At 38.2% G+C, this 14,349-nt stretch overlaps 1 protein-coding gene across 2 annotated transcripts; it reads left to right on the top strand.

Moving 5' to 3' along the window:
- Positions 1-2,079: 2,079 nt before the first annotated feature.
- Positions 2,080-12,884, top strand: LOC149049744 (netrin receptor DCC-like). 2 transcript variants are annotated; one of them, XM_089197527.1, is made up of 9 exons: positions 2,080-2,255; positions 4,979-5,302; positions 6,573-6,724; positions 6,960-7,113; positions 9,145-9,227; positions 9,982-10,225; positions 10,386-10,536; positions 10,787-10,835; positions 11,082-12,884. In XM_089197527.1, the coding sequence occupies exons 1-9, from the start codon at positions 2,180-2,182 to the stop codon at positions 11,268-11,270; spliced, it is 1,422 nt and encodes a 473-aa protein (XP_089053653.1). In that variant the 5' UTR covers positions 2,080-2,179; the 3' UTR covers positions 11,271-12,884. The 2 variants fall into 2 exon arrangements, with proteins under 2 accessions (XP_089053653.1, XP_089053654.1); XM_089197528.1 differs by having other exon boundaries at positions 2,091-2,255; positions 10,787-10,823.
- The last annotated feature ends 1,465 nt before the right edge of the window (positions 12,885-14,349 follow it).

The following is a 14,349-nucleotide window of genomic DNA, read 5'->3' as shown; positions in this document are numbered from 1 at the left end:
GCAACTTTGCTCGTTATTGTGTCGTCCTCCATCGAGCGATCGAGATAAAAAAACAAAACGTGTCTCCAATGGGTTACTTTTCCCGGGAAATTATGACCCATCGTCTTTGACGTCAGGAAGTCCCGTTGTCCCATTGGTTTGCAGTTTCAGGAGGCGGGATAATCTTCTGGCGTGGCGCGAGTTGTTTGCGATCCTTTATGAGCTAAAATCTCGCATTGATTTTGGGAGGAATACAACCTCTTTGAGCAAATTTATAAGGTATATAGATTTGACCGATTTTCGTCAAATCTCGCCAAAACATTCCAGTGATAATGAAAAACGAAAGCGTGTCGGGAAATTTTGATATTTGAAATATTTGTCCTGTTATGTCCATTTACGTAACACGTCTCGCATATTTTTTGCTACTCCAACTTAAGGTGCCGATTTTTGACAACCAATCAGAATATCGAAAGACTAAGATTGTGCAGCCATTTTGCTCTTACTGCGGCATCCGATACCCGATAATTTCAGTAGAAGAACCTTTGGTCGTTTCGCGCCTTGCCAGCTCCTGACACTTGCTTAAAAGAAAAGTCGCTTAAATTATATTTGTATCGTAAACGAAAGTTATTAAGCTTTCTTTTGACGTATAGTTTGCTAGGATTTTAGTGAAACTAGCGCGCTTACGAATTTTTTCCCGAAGGTGGGAGGTAACCTGATCTAACACACTAATCTGTTTATAATTATAAACAATTGTGTATTGATATTTTTCCTTTCTGTGGAGTATGCGTCCATCGATGATACAAGTGGTGTATTTGTATCCCTTTTTTGCATCCCTTGTTTTAGCCTGGCTATTCAAAGCAAGCGGGTGACCAAACTAACTAGACGATGTTCGAACAATGCACGACAATGGGTGGGAAATAAACCGTTTTGCAGGAGACAGGCAGCTGCTACGGATAGATGGGGGGAGGTTGGGGCTGGGAGGGTTGGAAATTGCCTGTGCTGATGAGTCCCATTTCTCATTTGGTCGCCAAATAATTAATTTCCTTCTTCACCATTTTAATCGTTTAAGCGTGCCTGACTTAAATTTTAACTTCGTATGTAAGCATAAGCAATCGTTTTTCGGGGCTATGTAATCCATTCAGACGTTTAGTTGATAAACACCGTCATTTTAATCAGCCTATGAGACCAGTTTTGTGAAAATTAGTTTAAAAAATGCAATTTCAGTTCCCATAGACAAAACAAGTTGTCAGTCAGTGTCTGAACAAGTTTGAACGACACTGACAAGTTGTCAATCCGCATCTGAACAAGTTTGAACGTCAAGAGCAAAGCGGTGTACTTTATTTTTTGATAAAAGCATATTCGTTTTGAATCTACCATCAGAAAAAAACCGACGGCAAAAAAAAGTCCGACCGATACTCCTACCCCACCCCCGCTTCATTTTCTTCCTGTCCCACCGACCATGCGTGTCCTTCAAGAAAGGGGTGTCAGATTACCTCAATGGGCGTAAGCGTCGCTTAGTGCACGCGAGGAAGTCGAGTGAAATTTAAAAAAATGACTTATAAGACAGGATTTTTTAAGTCTTATTTAGATTGGAAATCAAACGAGGCAATGAAACAAAACAGCTGGAAAATTTTTATGGAAACGGAAACTTGAACTGAATTCAAGATGTTACTCAAACAGGTGGACGCGTTACCGAGACACGGCAGAATAGCGCGACATAAAATAGTTCCCTTTTCAAACTAATTTTCACCACGAATACTGTTCAGGGCGAAGTGTAACAGCCTAACTGAGGCTGAATTTGTTTGGTGTTTTTACTCGCTGTCATTTTTAGAGACGTTTAAAATTATACAAATAATGGTCACCCTAGAAGACAAACAGTGTGCTCTTTTTTTAACACGTGCACTTTGTGTTCTGAATATTCAAATCTCTAATTTCTCCGGCTCCAAAGGGGTTCAAGCTGACAATCAATTAAATTTCTGACACAAGACTCATTTGTTTTCATCCTGAAGTACAAAAGAAGCGTTCTTAAGTTTCCATGGAAGATTGATGTAGTTGTAAATTATACTTTTGACCGCGCGAAAAGCTGGGGGAAAATCCCCCGAACAAATATCGTATGTGCTGTTATAGCGAATAAAAGATGTTAAAATAAACACATGGGATTTGCTTTCATTCAACCGCCAGGACGCAAGAGGTGGAAGCGATGGTAGCAGTGTTTTTCTATATATTTTCCTCTATTTTGCTTGTGCTTCACATCGTAGCGGAAACAAAACCCACAGGTAAGAGTCACCCACGCACATATTTTTATTTTTTCGCCTGAGTGTGACCCGAGCGCGTGGTAACAAATCTGTAAGAACCCATGAATTCTATTTGATTGTTAACAACACTGGCAACAGTACACGTTTCGATTTCCTCGATGATGCAAGTGACGAAGTGACCAAACCGAGATCTGTCAATGTAAATCTACGCCCTACACAGGTACACCTAGTTCTGACTCGGCGATTTTTTTTAATTTTAAAACGTGCTTACGAGTCGTTATTTGTCACAATTCACAAAACAAAAAAAAAAATAATCGGGTAATTGCGAATTTGAAGCGGTAAAGAGAAAGCGCCAGTTACCGAGTAGCACACGCGCATTTAAATGTCTGAATGCATATTCCAAAAATAAGGGTAAGTTGATCCGCGGAGAATTTATGGGAAATAACAACCCTTTAATAAATGTTCTTGCCTGACTCATTTTAATTTATATTGGATGATAAATCTTTGAAAAATGTTAATTTCCCGGCTCAGATACCTTACGAAGCGTTGACAGCGATCTAGATGTAGCCTGAAAATAATATTTTGAAACGTATTGAATGAACAGACGCTTCCACGGTTTATAGCGGCCATATTATTGGTTGGGGGTCAAACAAAAACTTGTTGCTAGGCAACGAGCAATAGACTCTTTATAATTATTTTGTAATAATTGGACGATTTCAATTCATCTGAAGCACTCAATTATCTCGCTCTTACTCAAAGCTAAATAAAACTACATAAAAAAGAAAAGTAGTTCTCATGCCCAAGAATAAAAAAGGGGAAATTTACAATTTTACGAAATTTACCAGCTAAATTATTTGTCTAATTGAGGAATTTCAGTATTTCAATGGTCTTTATAACAGAGCTAGTAAATTTGTCTAATCAAATTCAATTGCGCGAGTATGCTTCATTGAAGAAAAAAAATTCATCTTTCGTGTCCTCCAAACTTCCCGCGTGTTTCATATCTTGATGAACGCACGCTGACATATGAACCAATTGTTAATTTGAGAAACCTCTGAGACTCAAAATCGATGACATTTACTTGGCCAGCGGCTTAGGACAATAAAGTAAATGTCACTCTATTAATTATGGCGGCAGGTATGTGGCGAACGAACTCATGCAAATTGCCACCAGCCATCACAGAAAGGAGTAGCAATGTGGGATTTTTTTTAAAGATTTGGCCAATTTTCAGAATACCCTGCCACTCATTTACATGTCCTTGGATAAGAAAAGCGTCTATTGTGTTATGCCTCGTTCTTGAAAGCCTCACGACACATGTAAATGAGGTGGACCAAAGTGGCAGGGTATTCTGCAGTTAATCCAAAGATTTTATCTTGAGGTGAGAGGAAAAGCTGATTAGAGCTATTTATGACGAGTTGATTTCACTACGTTTTTCGTTTATCAAGCCACAGGAGGTGCAATACAACCGCCCTTTGACTTTGCCCTTTGGGAAAATATTTGTCAAATGTTCCTGAATATGAATTTCTCTTCTTCAAAAAGCTCAGTTCAATAGACACTTCAACGAAATGTTGTCAACCTGTTCGTAACATGCACAGTTCATCAAAATATTCCTGAATATGAATTTCTCTTCTTCAAAAGGCTCTGTTCCATACACGCCTCATCGGAAATGTTGTTAACCTGTTCGTAACATGCACAGTTCATCAAAAAAGCCTAAGAGTGAATTCGACGGAGAGCATGAAATCTATGAAACTGTGTCTGCTGTCATACCTGATCAGTAGCAATCATTTTTAATTTACCACGGTAGCTGCTGAGAAAAATATCAGCCAGATACATGTAGGTCTTTGTTATACAGTTGCACAGAATTCATTTCCTAGTTTGCAGCAACATTATTTCCTATTTCATGGTATCTGGCAAAACTGTCATATCACCCATGAAAGAGGCTGACTCCCATGTCAGGTGATTACCTCTGTAATTCAGAATATCAAGAGGGTAGAACTGAAAGGTAGTGAAGCACAATAATATCAGCTGGAGAACCTTGTGATTATTAAATAGTGAGGGCCTGTTTATATATGGGTGGGGGACCCCAGGTAGGTGAGGTAACCTGCCTAGCTGTGGTTAAAAAAAGAGCCTGGGTTTACATACAAACTTTCAACCCCAGGATCCTAAGATGGGGTTTTTGGTGGGCTTGTAAATAATTTAACGTGAACAAGACCCCAGCTGGGCAGGTTAACCAACCTTGAGGTGATTACCTGGTGAATAGCTGGCAGACCAAGCAACTGGCCTTGGCAGGTCACCCCTTCTATCATGAAAACATGATCAAGATTAAATAAGAGATTAGATGGACAGGTGGGTTTCTCCACCTAGATGGGTATCTCAACTACCTGGGGTTCCCCCACTTTCATGTAAACAGGCCCTAATTAAAAGGAGGGGAAATGCTTTAAAATGCAAAACAATGCTACATTTGTGTGGTATATACTTATTTTGTAGAGAGATTGTCTGGTCTTTTCAATGGTGATCCATTGTTTTGATTAAGTAGTCTGTCAGGAATGTTACATAAGGAAAGCAGCAGCTGTGAGGAGAGAAATGATTCATGTAATTGCAAATGTGACAGGGGCTTAAGAAATTTTCCTTTGCTCTTCAGTTGAAGGTTTGTCTTCTAGTATGTTACCACTTTTTCTAAGTGCTGATCATTTATGTTAACCTAAATAAAAAGATAGGGATTCATTCTTTTCTTTTGATTTTAACAGACATCAAAATACGATCGTATTGTAAAAGTGCCTTTGGGTTGAAGGATGTTGATATTATTTGGATACCGCTTGCACAGAGGAATTCTTCATCTTGGGCTATCTACAGGATATCATATTGTCCTCCGTTTACAAGTTGCACACAAAATGAACAGTATCAATTGGGTTGCATACTGAACACAACACAGCATCAATTACAGAAAGAGTTACAATGTAGAATGACAAAAGAGTCACTTTTCCCTGATAAATTTTATTTTAATGTGGAGTTACAAAATTTATCTGGAGTCTTCGTAAGCCAGCGATTAACATGCCGCCTACTAACAAGAGGTATGGTAGGAAGGGAAACACCTTAATAAATTCACCTAAACAAATTCCTTGAGAAAAAAGATGTTTCAGATGCTATCCTCAATTGTGGCCAGAGTTTTAGCCTGAGTGGACCAACCAGTTGTACCTTGGCCAGGTGCAGCATACAACTGTGAATTGTGGTTATCAGTTGAGTGAGGTGCAATAAAAGCTAACTACAGTGAGATCAAATGTCAAACATGAAAGCCCTCCAAAAGGAGTAGAGCGACAGGCTACCACTGGAAATAAAGTCTGTGAGAACAACTCAATTTTAATGCCAAATTGTGGTCAACAAACTTCTGTTGCACCTCACCAAACCAAAAATTGTAGTTGTAAATGAAGCAAGAATAGGCTTTAAACTACCCACCATGACCAACAACTGCTCCAAAAGCAATTTATAACAAGCCATGGCCACCTCTTTGCCCACTTCCATAGTTGGATCCAGCCATGAAATATTTCTTCCTTGATTTATTTTGTCTTGCACGGTGCATTTCTCTCAGAGGGAAGGACTGATTCTAATTTATATTCAAGAGTAGAAATTAAATGTAAGAGGTTTCCATTTTTTTTTTTCAAATTTTTCTCTGTGAGAATATTCTCTAGTCCTGCTGCAAGGGTTGTACCCTGATTAACCCATTTACCCCTAAAATGTAACTATAAATTCTCCCCACTGTTTTGTATTGAATTTCTGATACTCTAGCTGTGAGAATATGGTGTTTATGGTATACATATCCTCTAGTTACTATTTTACTTTCTTCTCATCATTTTCCCACTTGAAAGGGTATTGTTATTGCAGGGCTTAAATTCCCTTTTGGTCACACCTGGGTGTGGAAGGGTTAATGTGGCATAGTTGGTTATTTATTTCATTTTAATTTTTATTTTGTTTATATATAACTTATGTATATATTTTTCTTACTTTGATGTAAGGCCTCTATATTACTGTACATATGTACTGTTCTATTTCATAATTTGTCCCCAAATAGCTCATATAACTATAGTGTATTGAAACTTAAATATAAATAACTAAAGTTTGTAATTATTAGGTTTATTATAATTGGTCTATCAAAAATTATTGGTTGGAGCCCCAATTCTATGGTAGTGATTATATTCTGATCCCTATTTAATAGCCTTCAACTGGTTATTTGCATGCAAAAATTGCCTAGTTAAACATATTTTGGGTCAGATCATATTTTTTAAATCACAACTTTGTAACTTTGTTTTATTATCCTAACTGTGGCCTCTCATTGATTTGTTGAAGTTCACTGTACAAGGCCTCAAAACCTGACAGCCAAAGCAGTTAGGAAAAGAACTGTGTCACTTTCATGGAAACCTGGACCTTTTATGGGAAGATATACTGACTACTTGTGTTATAAAATTTGGTATGCGGCTGCAAATGACAAAAAAAATGAGGTAAATTTTACTTCTCTTTTTTTTTTCCTACATTTATTTTTACAGTGGCTGCTTTATAGTCTGCAGGGTCTGGGGTTTATACCCCTTCCTCCTCCCTCTGGAAACAATGGTTGTTCCTCCAAACTTCTTTGACCTTATGACCTCTCGTTTTTCATGACCTCACTTCATCCTCCTCCTCCTTGGAGCTTAGTGACCACTAGTCTCAAACTTCTCTCTACTTTTTGTTGAATTTTAGTCGGTACAGATAACCTTAAGGGGTGAATCACGGATCATTGATGACCTTTCTCCGTACACAATATACAAGTTTTATATCCAGTGTAGCTTGCCAAGCTGTAAAGGCGGTTGGGGATTGGTTGATGGACCTCTTACTGCCCAAACTCTTGAGGAAGGTGGGCTTAGCTCAGCAATTAATTTTGTTTCCAATGTTTAATCATGTCACTAGTATTTGTAAAAATCTTAGTTGATTTCCTCAACAAGACTTTTTTTCTTGTTCTATTTTGGTCACCTGATTGCAGCAATACTCACTTCTTATACTTTTATGTAAATAAATAGTTTACTATGGGAAGTCCAAAGGAGGCTTTTTGCAGCAGGCCTATAATAAAATCTAGTTTAGTCACAAGAAAATAGTTAACCCTTTAACTCCCAGAAGTGACTAAGACAGAATTTCTCCTTTCAATATCAATACAAAACCAAGCAGACAAGTGATGAGAATAAAGAAAAATATCAGTAAGGGGATTATAAGTTGATCCAATACCAAATTCTCCAAACTAACATCACAAGAACTGTATGGGAGACAGTAAGGAGAATTACTAATGAGATCTTGGGAGTTAAGGGTTAAAGGTTGGTTATAGCCATCGAAACAAACTCCTTGTGAGCAATAGAATAAAGGTGGTACATTTCTAAAGAAACTGCAGTGCTGTGTCAGTGGGGGAGTATATCAAGGTAATTTGGTATTATCAACGGAGTTGATAATGTAAATTGGCCACCGTAAAGAGTTTCAAAGCTGACATTTTGAGCGAATAACAAAGGGCTAATGCTTGAAACGTTAGTCTTTAAACACTTTACAGTGGCCGATTTACATTATCAACTCAGTTAACAAAACCAAACTATCCATGTAGGTAACAGTTTTTGACTGTCAACGGTAAATGATTAAATGTCTAGCAGTTTTAAAGATCTTGTTTTGAATCTGGTTTTGCTTAAAACAAAGGCTGAAATGTACGAAAATATCTAAATTGCAACAGTGATCAGTCCAGGAAATGTAAATTTAGAAATGTTGGGATAATAAGGTGCCTGTGTAGACACTCAGGACCCTAATTCTAACATAGTCACCAATACCTTAGGTCAGAACTAGCTGGCTCAATTAGTCAGGAGTTTCAAGTTAATGTGCTGTTCAAAGTGGATTCAATTAAGATATTGGTTTATTGTGCTAGCAGGGTAAAATGTTTTTGTATAGTTAATCACATGATTTCGAGTGCAATTTGGAACAAATAAGCACGAGTAAATTTTTTTAAAGACTAACAAAAAAAAATTAAAAGTGCTTATTTATTCCAAGTTGCACGAGAAAAATCGTGTGATTACATGTTAATAATATACATGGAAAAATACGAGATGGCTTATCATAATTAAGCATAAGCAAAGCGCGCGCATCAAATGCAAAAATAATTTATTCAAACCGTGCGTTCGGTCGAAACAACTTCGTACGATCATAACAATAGTATGCAATGATATCTTCACATCTTTAAGGCGCAAAAAAGTTCAAAGTCCGGCTAAACAGTTCAAGGAATTGTTCAGTCTGTGTCCTGAATCACTTTCGATGAAATGGAATCGTCGTTTTCGAGGTTTAACCATGTTTGTTTTTAATTTCGGCGTTGGATCACTCGAGCAAAGTGTTAAGCTGGGTCGGCTCGTAATTTTCGATTTCCTTGGCAATTCCCTTCTCTAAACTCCACTTTTTCTAAACCGACAACCAAAAAGCAGTGCTTTTTACAGTGTTTTCGTTGTTTGAGCGGTTTTTCAGCTGCGGTGGCGAAAGAAAACCTACTTAAAACCCCGGCCATTGTTTCGCTCGCAAATGTTCAAATTTTGTTGCGACATCCAAGGCTCGCATTTGATTGGCTATGTGTGAGTTTCTTTGATTATTGACCAATTAGAATGTCTGATTTGTTACTTTCTTCGCACTGAATTAACCCTCTTCTGCACTGAATTAACTCTCTTCTACACTGAATTACCTGAAAACTGCATTTCTCTTAACCAATCAGAACTGAGTAATTTTTTCATGTATATTTTTAGCTAGGTAATGGAATTCTGTCAATCAACGAATAGGTTTTGATGTGACTAGTTAGACCTGGTAATGCTTAACTCGACCAAAGTGAGCTTGTTTGTTTGTTTTTAAATTTATTATTTTAATTGATTGCCTTCAGCACCAACTCAAGCTCCACAGTTTAGCAACTGGTCAGTAACTAACACAGAAGAAGAGGAACGGGATGTTACAGTTGTATGGCAGGTAATGCGTGCCTCTCTTTTTAGAGAGCAAAATATACATTAAGGTATACTTGTTCACTTGTTTTTTACCAGGCGTGTGGTAAAAACGGTAAAAGATTAACCCTTTCCACTCTAACATCAGTATGCAAACTCTCCATACTACGCTCTATACATTTCCTAAGGTGCTGACAAGGAGAATTTGTTCATGATTATTTCCTTTATTCTTGTTACCTAAATGTGCGATTCGGGGATGATATTGGAAGGAGAAAATAGGTGCTAATCACACTTAGGGGTTAAAGGGATAAGGCCAGCGCTCACCTAACCGTGAGTCTAACGCTCTTTTATTGGAGTTTATGATAAATGGTGAATTTAACCCTGTAACTCCCAGATCAAATTTGTAATTATCCTTACTGTCAACCATACAATTCTTATAATGTTAGTTCAGAGAATTTAGTATTGGATCAACTAATCATCCCCAAATTGATATTTTTCTTTATTCTCATCCCTTATCTGGTTGATATTATATTGATATCGTAAGGAGAAATTCTGTCTTGGTCACTCATGGGAGTTAAAGGGTTTATATGGATAATATGGTTCTGAATACAGGCGTGTGGGAAGAATGATTTAATCATTATGTACAACAGAAGGGGAACACAAACTGCACTTACTTTCAGCTGACAATTCAGCTCAAATATCCCTGCACGTCGGCTCGCCCATTGCATATAGCTTTGTAAAAACGTAAGGCTAAATTATCAAATAACTTTCCTCGTTCATAGCTGCCACCTTTGATTACGTGGAATGGCGTCCCTAATAGATTCAACATAGACTACTGGAAGACCACAAAGCAGAATGATTCGTCGGTTCCAATCCCCAACTCCACAAAGAGCCTGCAAATTAACGACAGCTCGGCGACTGAAGCAACTTTACGTGGGTTAAATCGTTATGTTGAGTATCAAACACAAATCAGTATGTGCACAGCCGAGGGATGTGGACCGAAAAGTGTTCCTTGGCCCTTGGAAGGTTTGTCGTTGTGTGTTCCATTTGAAAGGTACTTTTGCAGTGGGCGGATAAACTCAGGCATATTGTAATTTGTTGTGGATATTGTTAAGAAGTAAAATAGTGAGAATTGAAGCGACTAAGCGGCAAGATAACATTGTGGCTTTTTCTTTTTTTTCTTCAGGCGAGGAGGCCGGGGAGAATGAACCCTATGTTGATAGTCTTTCTCTCGATAGTCCACTTATCTGGATTGTACCTGTAGTAGTAATTACTTCTGTGCTTTTATTGGGCGTCGTTATGGCGGCGATTTACTTGTACAGGAATTATAGAGTTAGGTAAGTCTTTTTGATTGTTTTTATTAGTACTTTTATTATTTTTCTTGTATTTTTAAGGAGATACCTTAACTGTTTCGTTCCATAGGAGAAAAACCATGAAATTTGTGAGTTGAAAAGAATCTTGTTATCTAACGGAGACCAGGACCAATCCAAAGATGGTTTTCGCTCTGAGACATTAACTACAATTTGTAATCTAGAGGAATTGTTGACTGGATATGCTTTCCTTTCCGTAAGCTCCTTCTTTTTGTAGGCGACAACAACCACCATTGCGGCAAAGAATACAGTTGGTAAGGAATGTAGTGCGTCTTCTTTTTTCTTCTGTTTCCTTAATTCACCCGTCACTAGGCTTGAGGTTTGAAGTTGGTTAGTTATAAAACTCCTCAAAAACCGTTCTTTAACTTTAGAGGCGTTTCTATTGCAGGCCATGGTGCAGTGGGCGCAAAGTTTTGATGTTAGTTGTAAAATTCTAGTGATTATTGTTAAGCTCTAGTGCAGGTTTTTTTGTAACTTTGAGATTTTTCTCACAACGATCTCTTCCTATTTAGGAACCGCTGTATGAGGATTTAGAAAATGCAGCTTCAACCTCGGGAAATACTTACTACGACCGTATACATTCCCATGGAGACCTCACGGATCCTGAATTGATAATCCAAGATGGTGGTGATTCAAATTGTCGTGTTTTAGTAACGGACAATTTACATGGTGCAACTTTGTCGCGGTTGACAAGCTTGTAACAGGCCTACGACACTTCTTAGGACCATTTACACGCGCACGACATTTCCTCTTACGACATACCAAAATCGTGTACAATTGAACAACTCCTTAAAATATTCTAGTGTCGGCTATTGAACAGGACTTCTTCACTCCACAGCGAGATTAATTTCTCTCTGTCTCATCCTCTAAAAAAGTTACCTTCGCTTGTGTATTCGACGACTTACCATCAACTGCAACTTCGTCAGTCCGCCATTTTGGCGCAAGAAATCTTTACTTTCCTTCCCCCCCCCCCCCCTACTGAATGGAAATTTGTCACAAAAGACGTTATCTTTACCGCTTTCGGCTACGATTGTCGCAGCGTTTTATAACGTGTTTTAAAATCCAACAATCTTTTTTAAGAGAACTTGTTTTACTTATATGCTTATTTAAGGTTCTAGAAGGAACGGTATAAAAATTCCTCTTTTATGTTCAAATTCATTGTATTTTAGGTTTTTTTAATGCTTCGTCATTTAAATTCTACTGATGTGTTCACTTGGATAATCTTGCTCAGATTTACTATCAATTCGTGTTTCTCCCTCCTTATAGAAGCTTAAAATTGAGGAGAAGAAAGATTGATTTCGATTCTCAACAGTGCTTATTCGCACGTGTATCCTGAATGTTATTCTGCTCTAATATTTGACGATATTTTCACTATAAATTGAGCAATACGCGTTGAAAAATACGCTAAGAGAGAGACGAGGAGAGAGAGAGGCATTTCTAAGAAGTGAATGCCTGAAACAAATTATCCAAAGACTCTCGAGTATCAGAGAAAAAACTGAGAAGAACAAAGTTTAGTGACAATGACTTCGAATTGGTATCCATTTGGAGCACTTAGAAAAATGTTTTTAAAATATGTAAAGGGGAAGTGTACAGTTTTAATTTTTGCTTTTTAGTTAGTTCTGGTTTAGAAGGTGAACTCAAGCTTTCCGCTATTGAATTACCAAAGAAATCTGTCCTGTCTTTGACGCCCCACTTCATTGGATTTGCCTGTCCGTCTCAAAAGCTTAGACTTCAAGTTATTTAAAACCAAACTAGTCGGTTCTTATTTGATATTCCAAATTATTTTCGCGATATAGAAATGAGACAAGGATTAGATTTCCAAGAAATGTAACAGGGCTGCTTTAAATACTCAAGAGTCCAGTACCTCATGCGGAAAGAAGAGGAATTTTAAAAACATAGTTTTGAGTTTTCCACTTTGATTGTGTCAACTGAATTGTGAATATTAGCCGACTTTTTAATCATGGAATTATTAAATGCAGTTAAGTCTAATGAATGTCACTGTTCGATGTAATTTTGCCGGTCTGTAAAGTAGCTGATTTTCAAACAATGATTCATTGCCTAAGGGGTTCGTTGACAAAGTTCACAAACAGAAACTTAACAGTTATGGAAAATGTTGTAGTTCGTCGTGGTTTTGTAGATAAATGAATGTTTAATCTTTACTTGCCAATGTAGAGTTAGGCTGGAAATTGCACCGATCGTGATGTTTCGACTGCTAGTCCTCTAGTCGTCCTAGTTGCCTGGCGACGAAATGAATTGTTTACGTGTCGCTTCTTGTATAACCTTGGTTTGTAATAAAAAAAAGACTTCACCTCGCATATGTTTATAGGAGAAAATTCGAACAGGAGGAAAAAAAGCGTCGAGGGAGTCCACATACCTGAAACTGCCTTGCCCGATGTTCAAACGTGGACGGCAAACGGCGAAAGTGATTGCCGGAGTCTGGTCACGTGACTCTAGACGTTTGCGGTCACACCAATTCAGAAACGAACGTGGATCTAAAACTCTCCAATGACTTCAAACTGCGACTTCCTAGGGAATGTCTTGTGAACTGGAAACGAAACGAAACGGTATACACACCGACCCCTGAATGAGAATTTAAACAACAGTCACATTTACACGCAAAGTACAGAGGTTACCAAATATAACTGAAATATATTTATAAAGTTCCATAATGTCTCAAGCAACTGTTCGCAAAGTTTTCAAATGTTAAAAGGCATGATCTCCGGTTTAGTCTTACTCTACAATTTACGCTAACGCATTAAAACTGATCGATTAATCCGTCCACTTAGTCTATCTCCTGCAAACATAACTATAATGTTGCTTGCCCTATTCACGTTCTCCCTTACACTGTCGTTTGGCATGCGTCGCCTCAGTGCAACTGGTCTGTACTCTCACTGAGGACACTAATCCATTTCGACTAGGAATAATCTCTACAATTCGTCCAAGAGGCTACTTGCCTCAAGGAAAGGACTCGTTCTTCTTTTCTTATAATGTTGGCATGTACGCTCTCGTCCATCTATGCCAGAACAAATCAGCCAAATACAGGGCTTGCCTCTTTGTACGTCTAGTTTCGACTGATGGTAGATCACTTCCTTTCAATTGGTCTTTAAGGGGAACAACCCTTCAGCAAACTCGCTCACCAGCTCCAGTTGCAGCAGTTACAGTAACTCCCTCTTAATTGTTTGTTGCACCAAACATCAGTTTTGTTCAATTTCTGGCCTTCCTGATTAAGCTGACTCTGGTTTGCACCACAACTACGAGGATTCGTAGGGAGGAGGATGTAGCAGTTATTTGATGTTCCTTATTGCGCCCTTCCTTCTGGTATTTGAGGGTTTTTCTGGGGTATATTCTCGCATGGTGGCCACCATCAAGACACTTGATACAAAGGCTATGTTCCTGTACTATCTTAATTTTGTCTTGGTTGGTTAAATCTGTAAATCTGCTACATCTTAATACTCCATATTGGTTGGAACAGACCGGACAACCCTGCCCAGTACCATTCAGTCCGTGTGACCGCTGTGTTGACCACTCTGAGTGTCATGACGCACCTGTACACCAGTGGATAGTGATGAAATTTTGTGAGGAAGTCGATCACGTTCATCTCACCTTTACCTTTCTCCTTGTCTGCCTTCTCCTTCCTTTATTTGATGGACTAAAACTCAAGGTCTTCTCCCAATTCATTGATCAAAACAGGCTCAAAGTTGTGTATAAACGAGACATACCTAATCGGGTCTCCATTATATTACATATACTCCAGTTCAGGAGTGGAAACAACTTGACGTG

Source organism: Pocillopora damicornis, chromosome 2, assembly GCF_964200805.1.
Source record: "Pocillopora damicornis chromosome 2, jaPocDami1.2, whole genome shotgun sequence".
Lineage (NCBI taxonomy): Eukaryota > Metazoa > Cnidaria > Anthozoa > Scleractinia > Pocilloporidae > Pocillopora > Pocillopora damicornis.
Note: the sequence above shows the minus strand (reverse complement) of the source record. Positions and strands in the feature narration are given on the sequence as shown.